This window comes from Peromyscus leucopus, chromosome 3 (genome assembly GCF_004664715.2).
Source record: "Peromyscus leucopus breed LL Stock chromosome 3, UCI_PerLeu_2.1, whole genome shotgun sequence".
Classification (NCBI taxonomy): Eukaryota; Metazoa; Chordata; class Mammalia; order Rodentia; family Cricetidae; genus Peromyscus; species Peromyscus leucopus.
Genome location: NC_051065.1, coordinates 136,474,951 through 136,495,237, shown reverse-complemented (window position 1 = coordinate 136,495,237; position 20,287 = coordinate 136,474,951). Strand labels below are relative to the sequence as shown.

The 20,287-nt window shown below is 42.8% G+C and overlaps 1 protein-coding gene across 2 annotated transcripts in view; it reads right to left on the bottom strand.

The window, feature by feature from the left end:
• Rerg (RAS like estrogen regulated growth inhibitor) overlaps positions 1-20,287 on the bottom strand; it is a 118,508-nt gene that overhangs the window by 12,247 nt on the left and 85,974 nt on the right. For both annotated transcript variants that reach the window (XM_037204045.1, XM_028872178.2), the window contains exon 3: positions 1,510-1,566. In XM_037204045.1, coding sequence (XP_037059940.1) covers positions 1,510-1,566 — 57 coding nt within the window. The remainder of the gene's footprint in view (positions 1-1,509; positions 1,567-20,287) is intronic.

Sequence of the window (20,287 nt, the reverse complement as noted above, 5' to 3'; positions counted from 1 at the left end):
AGAGAGATGAGCAATAAGTAAAGAGGATGGCATAGGATGCAGTTTAGACTGCATCCTACTACAGATGACTTGGTGTCTGAAGATGGCCTCAGAATGTAACCAAAGACAGGAATTCTGGTGAATGATTCACAAACAACTGCTGCGTCCTCACTGTCTACTATTCACTAAAATAAGTTTCAGATAGATTCTAAAGTTGACACTAAAGAAATAAAGCAACAGGAGTGTCTATCCCTTTCTTGTTCCCTTCCACCACAGAATCTGACTCAGTGGATGAAGTGTAGACCTGTGATTGTATCCCTAGAACCCATACAAATATCCAGGCACAGTGGTGCAGTTCTGTAATCCAAGCACTGGAGGACGGGGGACCAGACAGGAGGATCCCAGGGGCTGGCCAGCTGGTCTAGCAGCAGTGGTAAGCTTCAGGTACAGTGAGAGATCCTGTCTCAAAAAACAAAGTAGAGAGGAATAGAGAAAGATACCCAAACTTTGACCTCTATGTGCATAAGGAAGTGCACCCCTGCCTCAGATCAGAGTCTGCTAACTGGTCTCTCTATAGCACCTGAACTACAGGGCAGATATGGAGAGGGCAGGTTATAATATTTGTGGAATGAGTGACTAAAACAAGCACAGTGCAGGGGGCAACCTTCCTTTTGAACTGCACACATAACCTCATACATGATACATCTGCAGGGAATTGCCTGTGTGAAACTCAACACTATGCATAAGGCATATGCACCAATAAACATAAAATCAAAACTGTGGGACTGGCAAGATGGCTCAGAGGGTAAAGGCACTTTCTACCAAGCCGAAGAACCTGCGTTTGATCCCTGAAACCCATATGGTGAAAGAGAGAACTGTCGCCTGTCTGTTGTCCTCTGTCCTCCACACATACACTATGACACATGGACACTACTACCCCCAACACACACACACACACACACACACACACACACACACACACACACACACACTGAAAAACATCAGAAAAAAAAGTGCCTAGGAATAGTCTTTACCCATATTTCTGCATAAACAGTTTCTGCCTTCTTTACCCACAAATACCGCTTTGGTCTAACCATTGGAAGCTAAAGGGATGGGATAAGGTTTTCTGCTCACACGTCCCCTGGTCAGTGTGCAGATGTTTGCTTTCACAGTCACACTCTCTTCAGCATACCCGTTGGTCCCACCCCAAATGCTGCCGGAATCACCCTTTCTCCCAGTAGGGCAAGGTTGCATATTGGATGGGAGAGCAGGCAACCCACTGAACCCATTTGCTTCTCCTCTGAGGGTGGATTTAACTTCTTCATTGCTGCACAAAGTCCTGCAGGGCTCAAAACAGGATGTGCTGCATGCTGCAGGCCTCTAGGAGGGCTTCATGCACGACAAATGAAACATTATGCTTTCAAAACAGCTAAAAGGGGCTTAACAAGAGTGCCACAGACTTGCTGTCCCCTTTTCAGGGTCCTAAACATATTGAAGGAGGAGGTGGTGAGGACACAGTGTGTAACATACCGAGGGTTGGATCATATTCCCAGATGAATCGTTTGGTCAGAAATCTCACTACAATGGCTGTGGAAGAAAGAGAAAGAACATGTCAAATGCCAGCTCTTGCTAGAGTTCTTGTCCTTCTACAGGAGGAGGAGAGATTCACACAACACCACACCCATTCAGTATTTCCTACAGGAGGAGGAGGGATTCACACAACACCACACCCATTCAGTATTTTCTACAGGAGGAGGAGAGACTCACACAACACCACACCCATTCAGTATTTCCTACAGGAGGAGAGGGATTCACACAACACCACACCCATTCAGTATTTCCTACAGGAGGAGGAGAGACTCACACAACACCACACCCATTCAGTATTTCCTACAGGAGGAGGAGGGATTCACACAACACCACACCCATTCGGTATTTCCTACAGGAGGAGGAGGGATTCACACAACACCACACCCATTCAGTATTTCCTACAGGAGGAGGAGGGATTCACACAACACCACACCCATTCGGTATTTCCTACAGGAGGAGGAGGGATTCATACAACACCACACCCATTCAGTATTTCCTACAGGAGGAGGAGGATTCACACAACACCACACCCATTCAGTATTTCCTACAGGAGGAGGAGAGACTCACACAACACCACACCCATTCAGTATTTCCTACAGGAGGAGGAGGGATTCACACAACACCACACCCATTCGGTATTTCCTACAGGAGGAGGAGGGATTCACACAACACCACACCCATTCGGTATTTCCTACAGGAGGAGGAGGGATTCACACAACACCACACCCATTCGGTATTTCCTACAGGAGGAGGAGGGATTCACACAACACCACACCCACTCAGTATTTCCTACAGGAGGAGGAGAGACTCACACAACACCACACCCATTCAGTATTTCCTACAGGAGGAGGAGGGATTCACACAACACCACACCCATTCGGTATTTCCTACAGGAGGAGGAGGGATTCATACAACACCACACCCATTCGGTATTTCCTACAGGAGGAGGAGGGACTCACACAACACCACACCCATTCAGTATTTCCTACAGGAGGAGGAGAGATTCACACAACACCACACCCATTCGGTATTTCCTACAGGAGGAGGAGGGACTCACACAACACCACACCCATTCAGTATTTCCTACAGGAGGAGGAGAGATTCACACAACACCACACCCATTCGGCATTTCCTACAGGAGGAGGAGAGATTCACACAACACCACAACCATTCGGTATTTCCTACAGGAGGAGGAGAGATTCACACAACACCATACCCATTCGGTATTTCCTACAGGAGGAGGAGGGATTCACACAACACCACACCATTCGTATTTCCTACAGGAGAGGAGAGATTCACACACACACCCATTCAGTATTTCCTACAGGAGGAGGAGGGATTCACACAACACCACACCCATTCAGTATTTCCTACAGGAGGAGGAGGGATTCACACAACACCACACCCATTCAGTATTTCCTACAGGAGGAGGAGAGATTCACACAACACCACACCCATTCAGTATTTCCTACAGGAGGAGGAGAGATTCACACAACACCACAACCATTCGGTATTTCCTACAGGAGGAGGAGAGATTCACACAACACCACACCCATTCAGTATTTCCTACAGGAGGAGGAGGGATTCATACAACACCACACCCATTAGGTATTTGCTATAGGAGGAGGAGAGATTCACACAACACCACACCCATTAGGTATTTCCTACAGGAGGAGGAGAGATTCACACAACACCACACCCATTCAGTATTTCCTACAGGAGGAGGAGGGATTCATACAACACCACACCCATTAGGTATTTGCTATAGGAGGAGGAGAGATTCACACAACACCACAACCATTCGGTATTTCCTACAGGAGGAGGAGGGATTCACACAACACCACACCCATTCAGTATTTCCTACAGGAGGAGGAGGGATTCATACAACACCACACCCATTAGGTATTTCCTAGAGGAGGAGGAGGGATTCACACAACACCATACCCATTCGGTATTTCTTACAGGAGGAGGAGAGATTCATACAACACCATGCCCATTCGGTATTTCCTTGGTTACAGGCCCAGTTCACACCTATGATTATTTCAATGCACTTTGGATTCATGTGGTGGCCTCAAACTTGGGTGGCGTTTTAATATGCTTGTCGTTCACAAATCTGCAGTTTAGATTTAGTCTTCTCATCACAGACTTAAACTCAACCAGCACAGTGAAAATGCATGCACAAAAATGTCAACAAAGCCTTTAATTCAGATGCAAATTGCTACATTACAAGTCTCTAGAATTTGAATATTAACAGAGGTTGACAAAGGTGAGTTAAAATAAAAGAGATCACCATTACTAGGATGAAAGGATATAAGCTGACAATTATTGTTGGTTGTTATTTTACTCTTTTGACTCTTTAGAGGACCCACCATCCAGCTTCCAAATAAACCACACATGGAGGATTATTATTACTTATAAATGCCTGGCCTTAGCTTCGCTTGTTTATTGCTAGTTTTTCTTAACTTAAATTATCCCATCTACCTTTTACCTCTGGGCGTTTTCCTTTTCTTACTTCTGTATATCTTACTTTCACTCTTATTCCATGGCTTGCTGTGTAGCTGGTTGGTTGGCTCCCGAAATCCTCCTCCTTCTCTCCTTCCTTGATCTTTTCTTCCCAGATTTCTCCTATTTATTCTCTCTGCCTGTCAACCCCACCTATCCTTTCTCCTGCCTAGCTACTGGCCGTTCAGCTCCTTATTAGACCAATCAGGTGTTTTAGACAGGCACAGTAACACATCCTCACAGAGTTAAACAAATGCAACATAAAAGAATGCAACACATCTTTGCATCATTAAACAAATGTTCCACAGCATAAACAAAATGCACCTTAAAATAATACTGTACAACAGATAATGTAATAGAAATGTAGCTATCCAAAATTGAGAATTAGGAATTCATGACAGCTCATCAGAAAGCGCCTGTGGGAACTGGAGAGACGGTTCGGTGACTAAGAGTACTGCAATAGTATGAGGGCCCAAGTTCAGATCCCAGCACCCATGTAGCTGGGCATGGCCATGCAATACAGGCATGCTGGGAGGAGAGCGGGACCAAAGACAGGAAGATCAAATGGGTTTGCTGGCTGCCTCGTTCCAGGTTTGCTCGGTATAGAGCCTGTCTTCAAGAAATGCCTGTAATTCCTCCATTGTTCTGCACTTATTTGCATCATAGGCAATCTAGGTGATCTTTGGCTGGAAATACAGGCTTGGAAAAAGAGAATTGGTGGGTGGTTATGACAGCACATACCTGTAATCCTAGAAAGGGGAAGGTGAGGCAGGAAGACAGTGTGTTTGAGGATGCCTTGGGCTATATAGCAACTTCCAGGCTATCCTGAGCTAAATAAATGGTCCCTGTCTTAAAACAAAACAAAGGAAATATGTTTAAACATGTGGACATGGTTGTCCTGACAGTTGATGAGACTCATGTCAGAGCATTGTACTCCTTTGCAGCTCGTGAGAGCACTTGTCAAACTTGAGAACGCCTTTGAAGGAGGCTGTCACAGACACTAAAAATAGACAAAGAATATTGGATCCCTTCCCGGGGGAGGGGGGACACATTCGTACTATTTGGCAAAAAGCTGCAGCAGCACAGAGCTCTCTGGAGGTCCTTGATGGTCCATCTGAGACGCCACTGAACTTAACTCAAAAACCATGGCTCCTAGTTTAAAATGTCGATTATATGTTTCCTTTTACAGAAATGCCTTGAATGAGCTGCTTGCTGGGACAGAGGTGGAAGGCTATGGCCACTGTGTCTGTGGTCACTTTTAGGATCAGCAGAGAAGCGTGCCTCTTTTTCCCCTCCTTTCTCCTGTGAGCTGTCACAGTGGACATCGCCACGTGGACGCTGTCAGACAGACCACAGCCGTATGGGACCTCGCTGCTGGTGACTAGAGGGAAAATGGCGATATTCTTTCTAATTACAGAGCGTGAGACTTAATTTGAGCCAATGTATGTTCAGAGCCTGAAGTAGCGTGGCCGCTGCCCTGTCATCCTTCCCACAGGGCAGGCATTTGTGGTTCCAGCTGCACCCTCAGTCTGTCACTGCAAATGCTCTTGAGAATAAGGCTTTTAGTTTTAAGTTGTTTTTTTTTTTTTTTTTTTTTTTTTTTTTTTTTTTTTTTTCACGTATAAAATAACAAGTACAGACAGATACTTTTCTCTTTTAAAAATAAACAATGTTAGCCAGGTATGGTGGTGCATACCTTTTATCTCAGCACTTGGGAGACAGAGGCAGGTGGATCTCTGTGAGTTCTGAGCCAGCCAGGGCCACATAGTGAGAGCCTGTCTCAAAAACAAAACAATGTTAGTAAACAGAGCTGGCCAAAGTATTTAAAGGGCCCCATCTTTAGTTAAAATGCTTATTTTAACTCTAAAGGCCAATCTGTAAAAAGTGTTTGTGTCTGTAAGGAATGACTTATTCAACTGAGCTACTTAAAAAATATAACTGGTGTTTCTCAATTCCAAATCATTTAAAATTCAATCATTTTTCAAAATATTTCTGAACTATATTAGACAGTCCACTGCCTTTCAAAATCAAATATACTGAGTATAATTGCATCATTTGATAATGTCTGGGTCTGGCAATATGGTTTGAACATCAAGGAAGATGTGCAAAAGACATCCAGAATGCTGGTGCTTTTGAATATTTGAAGGTTTTGAATATGTGTACATGAATTTTACATAATTTTACTTTGTCCTTCAGCTATGGTCACTGGGACCATTCTTAATGACATACCGCAATTCCATGCTGTCACTTTCATTACCAACCTATTAAGAAACTTGTATATAGTACAGGAGGAATTTGGATGTGTTAACTCCAAAGAAATTTCTTTTTTTTTTTGATTATTATTGCACCTTTTTTAAAATTATATTTTATTTTATTTTACAATACTATTCAGTTCTACATAACAGCCACAGATTCCCTTGTTCTCCCCCTTCCTGCCCCCTCCTATGTTTTTATGATTATAAGAAATTTCTTTGATATCCAGAATATACAAAGAAATTTCTTATAATCATAAAAACATAACTGGGCTGGCAGATGGCTCGGTGGATAAAATAGCCTGTGGCCCAAGCCTCATAACCCGAGTCTGATCCCTGGATCCCACGGTGGAAGGAAAGAAACAACTTTGGAAAGTTGTCCTCTGACCTCCACAAGTACACCATGGCATGTGCATGTCCACACACACACACACACACACCACACAACAGCAACAGTAATAAAGTACAGCGTTCATCTACCTTCAGGACATCATGTTTGGTGTTGGTAAACTGTTCCTGCTGCCTTCTGGGATACTGGCTGAATTCCTACTGCCAACCCTACAGAATAAGCTACCTCTGGTAGTGTAACCAATCTCAACAATGTCACTATTCTATTCACACAGATGCACACTGTGATCATTTCTAACGACAGGAGCATGCATTTAAAAAAATTATCTATTCAAATACAGTAAAGCCCACAGAAAGAGTGGCAGGCGTCCTTCAGAGATGTGCTCTCAAGTGCTTTTCCTTCTTTTCTTATAGATTACTTTCAGGAAAGACAAAATGATACATTTTAGATTTATAGTTCTATAATAGTTTAATTTGATTAACATAAAGAATAAAAATGATAATTTTACACTGTGCTGTATTGTCTGTTAAATGTTTTATTATTTTTTAAGCTATGTCCAAGATGCTTCAGTCACACCACATTTCAAGGGTTACCAGTATTATTTAGCCCCAAGATTTTTTTTACATATTTCATTATGGAATATGATTTTTATATATGATCTCAGCCTCACCCTTGCAGATTTCATTTCCTGCTTCACCAGTTAATACTGCTAATGCCTCTTTGTTGTTGGGTTGCCTCTATTCACCTGAGCAACCTCCTTGTGCTAAAGTTCAATACAGCCCATCTCATGTAACATCTTTGTCTTAGATTCTCCATGATCTCATGACGTTGATCCAGTCTTTACACAGTGCCTACTCTGTGCTGGCATCTGCTCTGTATGGAAATGTCCAGGTCAGAATTCAGACCACCATGCCTGACCTTAGGACCTTCTCTTCTAGGAAGAAACTAGTTAAAAATTCAAATGACAGCTGTGTGGTGATATTTTGTTTAAACAAAACAAAACAACAACAACAACAACAACAAATACTTGCCTGGAGATCAGAGTGCAGAGCTAGCCATTAGTTAATCATAGAAGCCAGGCAGTGATGGCATACTTTTAATCCCAGCACTTAGGATCTTATGCCTTTGATCCTGGTACTTGGGAAGTACACACTTTTAATCCCAGCACTAGGGAAATGTAGACAGGAAGTGATATGACTGGGTGGAGAGAGGAATATAAGGCAGGAGGAAACAGGAGTTCACCCTTTTCAGGCTGAGGAGTTGGCGAGGTAAGAGGTGGCTGTGGCATCCCCCTTTGTCTCTCTGCTCTTTCAGCATTTACCCCGACATCTGGATCTGGGTTTATATTATTAAGACCAATTAGGATTCACACTACACAGATGATGTGCACAGTATGCCGGAGAGGATGAGCACTCTGGCATAAAACACCCAGAGTAAGTTAGGGAGGATATGGCATTCATGCTTGAGGGAGTGAGGGATGCTATTTAAGGGTGATTCTCTTTTAAAAAAGATTTTTCTTTACTTTTACATGTTTGTGTGTGGGTCTGCATGTCTGTTTATCACAGGCATGAAGGTACCCAAAAAGACCAGAAGAGGGCATCAGATTCCTGGAAGAGGAGTTATAGGCAGTTGTGAGCCACTTGATGTGGGTGTTGGAAACCAAACACAAGAGCAACAAGTGCCCTTACCCACTGAGCCCCTGTATTCCTTGTCTAGAGGGATATTTGAAACGTATAAGAGAAGATACATGAAGGGATAATACTCCAGACAGAAAGAGAGCAAGTGCAAAGGCCCTGAGACAGGAAAGTGTGGGTGGCCTGATCCCGTAGCATGGACTGGGCAGGGTGGCTGGTGCCAAAGGAGCAGTAGTGGGCACAGCTGGAGGCAGGGCAGTGTTGTACCATTGTCCCATAAGACACTGCTGCTCATGACAGAGCCGTAGCTGCCATGAACTACCACAACCACCTACTAATATTCAGAGGACCAGAACAACTGGGATCCTATACAGCTGTTACTACCGTTACTATTATTGTTGTTGTTATCTTGCTTGGGCATTTCTTTAGAGATACATATTCCATGAGAGCATGGGATTTGTTCTATCAGTTTTCCATTGTTTAGAGTCGTTCCTGGTAGACTAAAAGATACTTACTAGGTAGATGAATAACAAGGATCAGTGATGGTAATAATGATGACTCATTCTTAACAGGGAAATAACAGCCAAGCATTGAAAGACAGCAGAAAAACCAGCCTGAGAGAACTCCAGGTAGTACCATGCCATCTTTGCATAAATCTTCCCTTAAGAAGTGACCTGGATATATATATGATGGTGGGGGCTCTAGCAGCTTGGGGGAGACATATAAGGTCTTTTTCATGATCATAACAAAACTTGGTATTCTATATTTTATTGATATGTACTGTCTGGGGCTAGAGAGACAGCCAGTGGGTGAGGGTGATTGCTGTTCAAGGCTGCAAACTGTGGTAGAGCCCTGGAACCCACTCATGAAAGTGGAAGAAGAGAACCAAGTCCATGAAGTTGTCTCTGACCTCCACGTGTGCTGTGACAGGTGCCCTGACACACATGTCAATAAATAGCATTGAAATATCTTTTCAATGTTGTGTAAGAGTTGGAGGTGTGACTCTGAGGTAGAATGCTTTCCCGGAATGTGCAAAGCCCCCTGGACATAGTTCCAGCACTGCCTCCTCTCAAGAAGGCTACTATAAAGATCAGTTTAATTTTTTTGATTTCTCTATTCTCACTATCTCGGGCAGAGTTTGAGTTTGTTTGCTTTTCTGAAGCACAATATGACACTGTGACCTTCGCTTCCCACAGAAGTCTGATGGAAGACTTTTCCTCCTACAGTTTTGTGTTCTATGTGATATATCTTTTTAGATGGAAATAGGCTGATCCTGCCACATGCAAGCTAACATTCATACTTACAAGAGTTCAAGTCAACAGCAACACAGACAGAACCTTCAGATGGTACTGTTTAGGCTCCTGCTAAACAGTAAGTTCATAAAGTGACCCTGATCGACAGTGTCTGCACTGTGTGTTGTTAAGATGCACAAATGCGGGCAGTCTCCTCCAAAAACGTGATTGCTCACCTCTGCAGGGCCTCAGGTTCACAGCTGTAGCTATGCAACAAACGGACTCTAATCTCGGCAGCAGGGGAGAATACGCATTTATTATAGAGTGGCCAAGAAAAATAAAAATAACACAGACTGATGGGGCTGAAAGTGTTCAAAATACCAGGCCAAAGTTTTGAAGGTTTTCACGCTTATCTATTTATGGTATGTGTGTGTGTGTGTGTGTGTGTGTGTGTGTGTGTGTATACACATGCCACATAGCTGTGAAGTTCAGAGTGCAGCTTGTGGTAGCCAGTTCTCACCTTACATTCATGTAGGTTCTGGGGATTGAACTCAGGTCCTCAGGTTTGGCAGAAAGCACTTTATCCACCAAGCCTTCTTGTCAGCCCCCAGGTCAAAGCTTTTATAACTGTTGCTGCTTTCTGCTTCCCCCTGGTCACTGTGCACCCCAGTGGAAATCCTTAATTTAATTTAGGCTCTCATATAGTGTTTATACTTTCTAACTCAAATAATGGTGAAAGGTTTGGTTATAGGGAAATGAATTCTCATATTCATTCTATAACCTGCAAGACCTTCCTGAAAACACTCAACCTTCTGAGACAACATAATATCACATCACTTTGTAATGGCTTTTACACAGTTTACTAACTGCCATGATAAAAACCTTCAAATGTTCTCTAAAAAACACAATTTTTTTTTTTGTTACACAAAATAGAAGGGAAACTTGTTTCCCAGCACCTTTTGTGGTCCATCTGTCTTGGGGTAAGAACTCTTTATTATTTTTTATCAATTTTTCCCAATTTAACTTACAACCAAGTTTGTTACTGTTCAGCAAAAGCCTTAAGTTTAAAACTACACGAGGACATTATAACGAGTTTACATAGTATCCCAAGTGTGGAGTTTCTTGAAATGAGAGTCTGCCCACAGAGGTCCTCTCTTCCCAACTCTCCTCCTCAGCACCTACTGCATGATTATTTGACTTCAATACAGCAAATACCTGAGGCCATGGTGTCTATCACCAAGCCCACATAGGTTGCAAGATCAATTCGAAATTGTTTTCACATTGAATTTATGGTTTGTAGTTACAATGTCATAATAAAGCAAGCACTAAAAATAATGTGAGAGAGAAAGCTGAGTTTCCATATCACCCTGAATTGTTTGCTCATTTCACAAAGCACAACCTTGATTGAAACAGTGTCATAAAAATTCTAATGGGGAAAGTTTAAGAACGCAGCAGTATTAGCATCACCTCCTCTAATGTACTGAGCATGCCCTGTGAGCTCAGACGCCATGCGAGGCCTCTGCAAGCACGTCTCTCCTTCCCACTTGCTCATGGCAGGAGAATATGGATATATGTGGCTATGTAGCATGAAGAATTAGTGTTCAGATCATTTGCATATTTATTTTTACAGTTTTTAATTACATTTTATTTATTTCTATTTGTGTGTATTCCCTGGCTTCCCTAAATGCACACACGCATGCACTTGGGGAAGCCAGAGAACTTTTGAGAGTCAGATCTCTCCTTCCATCATATGGGGCCTGGGGATTGAACTCCAACTTTCAGTCTTGGCAGCAAGCACCTTTACCCACATCAGCCATTTCACTGGCCCCACATTCCTTTCTCATATAAGGCAGGACCTTCAGCTTCATTGGTCCTCCATTTTCCAGTCACTGGGGTTCAGATAAAGAAGGTGCTACCAGAGATTGCTGCTGTCACTGTGTTCTCTGGATGGAAAGTTTCTGGAGGATGCCATATGTAAGTTATATGTACAAGTGCCTTACATGCATGCTACCTGCATACATTCTTCCATCTTGGGCGGGGGTAGGGGGAGCCAAAACATTGTTTGGTTTTGCTCAACACGGCTTTTGTTACAAAAGAAACAAACCCATGATGAAAATAAAGCCTGAAGTATCTCTAAGAAAAGTCATTTTTCTAGACATTAAGGTTGAGTATTTGTTATCACTGCGTATTTTCAGTGTGGAGCAAAGACGTGGTTTTTCCTTCTGTAACCCACAGTGCACTAACACACACACAGGTGGTGTGACCGTCCTTCCACACTGCTTTGCCTCATCAGCTTCATTCAGATGACTCAATTTGTTTTCTTTGGGGTTGAATATTTTAAGTATAGAGCAAGAGAACTGTGGTGGTGGAGGGGTGGGGGGTAGAGGGGTGGGAGTGGGGGTGGAGGGGTGGGGGTGGAAGTGGGGGGAGTGGGAGGCTGGCGTCCAAAGTCCTCTCACGCCAAATTTATTTTAGCTTGGCTTCCTTCAAATTCCAGCAAGCTAATAACTGATTAGCATGATGAGTAGGCGAAGACAGGACCATCACCGATGAAGGGAAGACTAAGGACAAACAGGACCCAGGTGACTTGCAGACAATGTTATTATACAGCAGACGGCATGTCTATCTACAGGAAGGCTGAAGCAGTCATCTCCAGCTGAAAATTTTCCCTGGCCTTGCCAGGACATCACTTCCCTCCTCTGCCACGACGTCATTCATTTCTTCCCTGTTACAGAATATACCCAACGACTTCGTAAATAATTAGTATTCCTATGTCCTATAGAGCATGAATGATCTCCTTAAGTCAGAGATGAAACCTTGTGCACATTCTTCTCCACTCATTGTAAATGTCTAACATAACATTACCTATTTAAGAAATGGATGAGGATACAATTCATAACTTAAATCATTGGTTTGGATAAGTAGGTCTGTATTCTGGTGTGTTTATACTGTTGGAGAAACATACTCATTAAAGAGGACTTTCCATTTATCAGCCCCTTCTCAGATCTGATCCCTGGTTCCGATGGCCATCTCGTCCACCTCCTTTGCAAATCTAGTTGATCTGAATGGCAGGACCCACTGTGCCTCTTCCTGTAGGTCAGAGAGGAACCGCCATCACTGCCACCCACAGCTGTTAGCCTTTCACCAGCCAAGGGTTTTCAGGAAAAAAAAAAAAAAAAAAAAAAACCCGAAATGGGTGTTCATCACAAAAGAACTCCCACCGAGGACCCAGGGGATGATTGATTGTGGGTTATCATGACTCAATTATGTGAAGCTAAATTTCCATTCATTAATCAGATTAGCTGGTGGGATGAAGTGTACACACTCCTTGAACATAGCATTAGAGAGGTTCTAGGAATGTTTTATATTAAACACCAATGGCACTTTCTGAACATTCAAGGGGAGCCAAGCACATAATGGATATTGATTATAAGTGTATTTATTTATCATACAAACTCTTGAAAGTAGGAATTAATGGCCCTATTTTATACAGAAAGAACATGAACAGAAATCAGATTAACTTTCTCTGTTTGTTAAATAGAGGAGCCAAGGTGGAATCCAGTAACTTTTTAAATCTCAAAGCACATACTTTTAGCAATATGCAATAGTTCCTACTATATTTTAATATTTCCACACATGACTTAATTCTACATGGTTGATATTTTTTTCTCTATGAGTGGACTCCCTATTGAGAAGCAGGCTTAGGGAATTGCATTTTTGGTTCATGACTGGATTTCTTCTTGACTGGAGAAAATCACCATGACCCAAAACCATGGCAACACAGTGAGAGATTATAAATTTTGAGAAGCAAAAGGAAACTTTAAGATAAGTAAAATTTTTGTTTCTCTCTTCAAATGGCCTTTTATTTATGCAACAGACCAGGAAGACAGGAAGTGCGTAATGGTGCAGCTATCAGGCAGTGTGGGGTAAGCTGCTGTCTCCTGGCCAGTTTCTTTCAGAAAGAAAATATGTCAGGAACCATCTTAGGCAACCATCTCAGCAAAGGAAATAACACATGGTTTTTATTCTTAAAGGCATGCCTGGGGAAAATCTAAGATAGAGGTGATGGTGGGGAGGCGTTGATCTGGAATATGATCAAACTAAACCCCACCCCAAGTCCTGCGGTCACGTGTTCTTATGGAAAAGACTGAAGACAAGAAGCAAGGGCAAATGGTGGAGAGCTTGACTCACAGCGGTGGCCCAGAGGAACGACATTGTGTTTTCCAGAGTGTAACACATGAGAGATGAACCTGGAGTCACACTTTTAGAAGGGCTAACTGATGCTTCTGCTCTGGCTTAGAGTCAGAGGCCGGTGACTGGTAATTCTCTACCTACAGCTTTTGGTACTATCACATGTTCAGTTCAGCATCACGGAGACTGAATTAATTTCCTTATTATACTCCTCCTCAAATAACAATAATAAAACACCTTCATAGTTATTCCTCTCCTCTCTTCTCCTCTCCTCTCCTGTCCTCCCCTCCTCTCCCCTCTCCTGTCCTCCCCTCCCCTCTCCTCTCCCCTCTTTTCCCCTTCCCTTACCCCCACCTCTTCTCCTTTTTCTTCGGAGGCAGAGTCATGCAGGAAACTCATGTACAGCAATCCTCCTGCCCCAGCCTCCTGTGTCCTGGGATCAGCATTTCATTCTATGGAACGCATCCACTCACCTCTTTCCTCCCCTCTCCACATCTAATTAGTGCACATCTCAGGGCCAGCTTAAATGCAGCCATCCTCTACTCAGGACCCCGGCACACCCATAAACTTCAGATCAACATCTGAACCTCACCCCCACCCCCTTCCCTTTCACCTGCACCTTTGACAATCCGGGTCAAACCAAAGCTCCAGATTGAACGATCCTGCCTCCTCCTGCTCTAGGCCTGCCAGGTCTTCTCTTCAGACCCGAGTCTTTTTTCCGCCCCACCTTCTACACGCACATTCTTCCTTTGGGTGGGACTTTCTATGGCTGCTCTTTCCTCCTACAAGACACAGCAGCCACTGTGGCTCATCGGGAGGATGGAATTATTGATGTCCCAGCACAGAACCTGGTGTGGTCTGCCATGAAGAGAGCTAGGGCAGCTCTTTGAAGTGTTGGGTTATCAGGCATTGGCAATGGTTGAGACCAATGTTATGACAGTTTGAAATCTCATAGACTTTTGTCAAAGGAAAACAAAAAATAATTTCTGAACTGATGAACTGTTCTGGAAGGAAACATTTGCTGGGCTGGGGGTAGAATGGTAACAATTGCATGATTTGAAGTGTCAGGACTTAAGGAGAAAGGCTCATCGAAAAGATATAGGCATGAAAATCGAATTTCAGATGTGTGTACTGATAACTAATTTCAGTCCTTTAAAAGTTCTTTAGGTGAGTGGGGCAGTGGTAGCACCTGCCTTTAATCCCAGCACTCAGGAGGCAGAGCCAGGCAGAACTCTGTGAGTTCAAGGCCAGCCTGGTCTACAGTGTGAGATCCAGGACAGGCACCAAAACTGCACAGAGAAGCCCTGTCTCGACAAAAACAACAACAAAAAGCTCTTTAGGTTTGGGAAGATGGCTTTGTAAAGTGCTTGCTATATAAAGATGAAGACCTGATTTCGGATCCCCAGCACTTATACGAAAAGTTGGCATGGTGGCATGTGGCGCCTATACCTCTATCACTAAGAAGGCAGAGGTAGGTGGATCTCCAGAGCTTGCTGGAGACCAGCCCAGCTTAATCAGTGAGCTCCAGGCTCAGTGATAGACTCTCTCTCTCATTCTGTGTGTGTGTGTGTTGGGGGAATCTGGAGAGATGGCTCAGTGGTTAAGAGCACTAGCTTCTCTTCCAGAGGAACCAAGTTTCATTATTAGCACCCAGACAGCAGCTCACAACCATCTGTAACTACAGTTCTAGGGGATCCGATGTCCAGACATGCATGCAGGTAAAATACCCATACATATAAAAATTAGAATAAGAATTAGTAATTGAGGAAGACATCTGAGGAATGCCATACATTGACCTCTATATAGACTCAACACACATGAGCACACAGATGTGTATTCATACTCCCCACATATGCACGTGAACAAACACATGCACATACCTTTTTATTAAACTTTTCTTCTTCCCATATGCAATTTTCACATTTAATCAATACACACTCATTGAACATCATGCAAAGTACCAAAAGAAAGCAAGGCAGAAAATTCCACAGGCAAGATGACATCATATTAGAACTAAATTGTGAGCTGAGGCTTGGATGAGTTGAAGCTTGCTGACTTCTAGAGAGAAAGTCAAGTAGACACTTGTCATATCTAATGATGGAGACGAAGAAGAGCCAAGCTCAGCTAGGAACATGTTCAGGGATAGGTAAAGTGCTGTGTGGGTGGAGCTGTGCATGTGTGTTGGGGGTGGGCTGTGAAGTTCTCTGAGCCCAGGATATGAAGAAACTCATATGTCACATCAAGGAGCTTTGGTTTACCCTGGAGTTCATGGGCATACACACAAGTTCCTGGGGATGAAGATGAATGGACTTTATCTAGTCCAGAAATGTTCACTGATTAGGAGTTGAGAGTATTGGAGAGGAATGAGTACAAAGATTTCATAAAGAATGACATTCTGGAAGATCAATGAGTCTTTTAAATAGAAACATCAAAACTTGAAGATGATGGGCACGTGATGTTAATGAAAATATTAAATAGAGTTTCCATCTATGCATCATTTCATACACACACTTACTCATGCATCATCTCTTATTCTTCCATTCACCCACCCATCTGTCACATAGTCAACATGTGTTTATTTCTTTGCTGTCTGTCCTATCACAGTTACTGTCAGACTTGTCCCATAGCTGCCAGCCAGCCCTGCAGCTGGAGGGAGTGATCCTTGTCATGGTACCACTCTGCTGAGCTGTGGTGGGTGGTTTAAAAGAGCAGAGACTGTCCATAATGCTGTTTTTTCCTAACTATGGTAGCCCTCTGCTTCCTGTGTTCTCCACCTAATCTCAAATCTAACTGCACTGAGAAAGTGAGTGAATCCAGATCAGGGTAGACATTTAAATAATCCCATCTATGGCTGTACTCTTCGAAGTGGCCCCATTCCCTCCCCTTATCATTTTGGCCCCTCACTGTCTTTCCTGTGAATCTCAAAACAAATTGACACAAAAATCCTCAAGCCTCATAAAAAAAAAAATCAAGATGCAGCAACTTAGTGGCTGTGTAAAATGAGTGCAGCATAAAGACGCATGCTTTATAAGCTAGGAGTGGAAATGTGAGGTAAATTAGAGCCAGATGGGGTTGAAGAATAGCTTTGAAATGACTGTTTGTTTAAGCCTGAAAATGTGGACTTGTCCTACATTCTGAGAAGAATATCACCCCAAAGGAAAAGAGTTATCAGGGAAATGTGAGTTTTCTGTGAAAGGCTCTTCTTAACACAATTTCCAAGAACTGTCAGAAAACATTTTGTTTATGAAACCCAAGCTATGGAGTCTCGCTTCAGTACATTCAAATCATGAATAATGACTCACACTGCTGTGGAAGTGTCGAGGTGAGGATTAATTTGATAATGGTAACTGTGCCTTAGGATGACAAAGGGGAGTAGGAAAGACTGGAAGCATGACTCAAATTCCCAACATATTTGATAAGAAGTTTGGGAATGTTTATGAAGATTATAAGATGAAAGCAATTAGCTTCTCAAGAGCAAAATTAATATGTAGTTTTGCCTGGCACTCTATTACTGTTCAGATGAAATGGAAAGAACAAATAGTGGAGATCAGTGTGGAATATTGTGGGGAGGTCACTAGGTTTTGCCTTTGAATCTAAAGGTTAATTATATCAAATTTCAATCAAAATCTACACATTCTTGGTCCAAATCTTCCAACTAGCTTCATACAAATCAAAAATTATTATTTGCTTTGATTATAAGGATGACAATTAAGAAATAATGGCAACTTTCCAATATGGGGCTTGTATTTACACTTTTTCTAGTTTGTTGTATGTTTATTAAAAAACAGAAAAAACAAAAACAAAAACAAACAACATTTCATTCCAAGACAACGGGTTTCACCAAAATCATCTACAAGGAATTAAGTATTTGTTTATGTTATCAAAGGATTTGAATAAAAACTGAGTTTTTAATTTCTACTTTTTTGCTAGAAGAGGAAATACATGTGGTATTGACATCTATTTCTTTTTCTCCTTGTGTCTATAGCTACAGAACAGTAGAAATTGACAGCTGGAAATATTCAGATTTTACTGCAGGCATGAAAGAGATTCCGAATGACTAAGTGCCCCAAGGAAGCCAAGGAGACTCTGGCACAATGCTCATGGGAACACCAGTTACAGAAAGACCCATGGGCCTCACCGGCTCTGTCCAAAGAAGTCCTTTGGCCCACTCTGGTCTTGCTTCTTGTCTATGTGACACTTTGTGGTTTTAACTGGCTGTGGCTGGTGATTAGGTATAACTGTAGGCGGCAGGGAGTCTCCTGTGAGCCTCACACGATCCTGAAACTGTCTTCACAGCTCCATAAAAACTGGATCTAAAGGTCCACTGTAAAGGGAGCTAGGGATCACAAATCTAAGAGTGTAGGTGAGAGAAACTGTGGGCCACAGGGCCAGCGAACCACCCATGAGGAGCTTGTAAGACAAACCACAGTGTGCTCAAAGTACATCATCATGTGCTTGCATGAAGATGTTGTGAGAGTCTGTTCCATGTACACCGAGTAAATGCCAATTAAAATTATAAAAGTAAAGAAAAGCATCATAAACGCAGAGAGGACATGGTCGTGTTTTGATTTAAACCCCCAGCACCAAGGTGAACTGAGTGGGGTGAGTGAGACTGAAATGCTCCCAGCACTACGTAAGGACAACGAAGCTAAGATAGAGTGGTACCCGCTTCCCCCCACCATCAGTAACTGCAGAATCAGGCTTAGAAATAGCCACGTGTGTCTTTATCAGACTAACTCCTTCACTCTGCAGCAACACTAGGATTCATCCACGTCACTGTGAGGCTCCACAGCTTCCATCTTCCCATTGCTGAATAATCCAGTCTATGAACGCACAGGCCTTTAAACCAGCCCTTATTTGAAGAATATCATAATTGATCCCATTTTGGGATGGATAGGGTTCAGTAAAGGGAATTCACATACAAGAACGTCATCAGAATGTTTGGGTAAATATTCAAGAGCACAGTTGCTGGATTATGGTAAGACTATACATTTAGTCTTATAAGAAATTGCCCAAGTGTCCTCTAATGTGTCTGCACCATTTTATATTTTCAAGAACGTGATTGACAGCACCCTCGGGTCTACAGCCTTTTCAGCAATAGGATATCACATTATCTAAGTCGGGCAAAATGGCTAAAACTTGTAATCCCAGCACTTGGGAATCTGAGGCAGGGGAATTTCTGCTAGTTCAAGACTAGTCCAAGATACATTATTCATGACTCACTCAAGGGCACAGCTTCTGCTACCAGTGATGAACCTCCTTCCAGGCCTCGTCCACTCAAATCCATACTCATTCACTCCTGCAGATCCATGTATAGTCTATGAATTTCTTTCTTCTATATATTCTATGGTGATATTTCATTGTACTCTAATAAAACTTGCCTGAAGATCAGAGGACAGAGCCAGCCACAGAATTAAACATAGAGGTCAGGCAGTGGTGGCACACACCTTTAATCCTTGCACTCGGGAGGCAGAGATCAGTCTGGATCTCTGTGAGTTCAAGGCCACACTGGGCTACTGAGATTGACTCAGTCTAGGAGAGAAACAGAGCCAGGCAGTGGTGGCACACACCTGTAATCCCAGTACTGGGAAGCACACATGCCATTAATTCCTGGAAAGGTTGAGACAGAAAGTAAAATGGCTGGGTGGAGAAAGGCACATAAGGTGTGAGGAGACAGGAACTCGAGCCCCCTTCTGCTGAAGACTCAGAGGCACTCAGTCAGAGGATTCATAGAGTTGGTGAGGTGAGAAGTGGCAGTGGCTTGTTCCTTTGTCTCTCTGGTCTTTCTGCATTTACCCCAATATCTGGCTCCGGGTTTTTATTATAAGACCATTTAGGATTTGTGCAACACATTCTTCCCCTTTTCATAGAGTCTTTGGTTCAGTTAAGCATCTTGCACCATTCTAATTTTGAGTCTCAGGGTTGGAGAGATGGCTCAGTGGTTAAGAAAGAGCACTGGCTGCTCTTCCAGAAGACCCAGGTTCAATTCCCAGCACCCACCTGGCAGCTCAAAACTGTCTGTAACTCGAGTTCTGGGAGACCTGACACCTTCACACCAATGCACATAAGATAAAGTTATATTAAAAAAATTTATGAGTCTCTCTTAGTATGTCAACTACACTTTTAAAAAGGGGGTGCTTTTCTTAGAGCTTGTAACATACAGCACACCTAGGTCAGCTTCCGAGCAAAAAGCTCTTCCTCAAGTGTAGACTGTCATCTACCCTTCCCTGTGTCATTACTGTCACTCATTTTAATTATACACATTGTTACTATAATTGTTTGAACAAGGGTTATCATTAGATCATTTAAATAATAAAAACACAAAAGATTTCATCTGCATCTTCTCCCAAGTTTCAACCTAAACACATTTCTTTTTTTAAATTTATTTTATTTTATTGTGCATATATGAGTGTGTGTGTGTGTGTGTATGTGTTGTGGGTGTTTGTATGTGTGTACATGTGTGTGTGATAGGTGTGTGTGGGCACTCACAAAGGCTGGAAGAAGGTATCAGATCCCCAGTAGCTGGAGTTATAGGAGGTTGTAGCCCAGTGGGAGCCA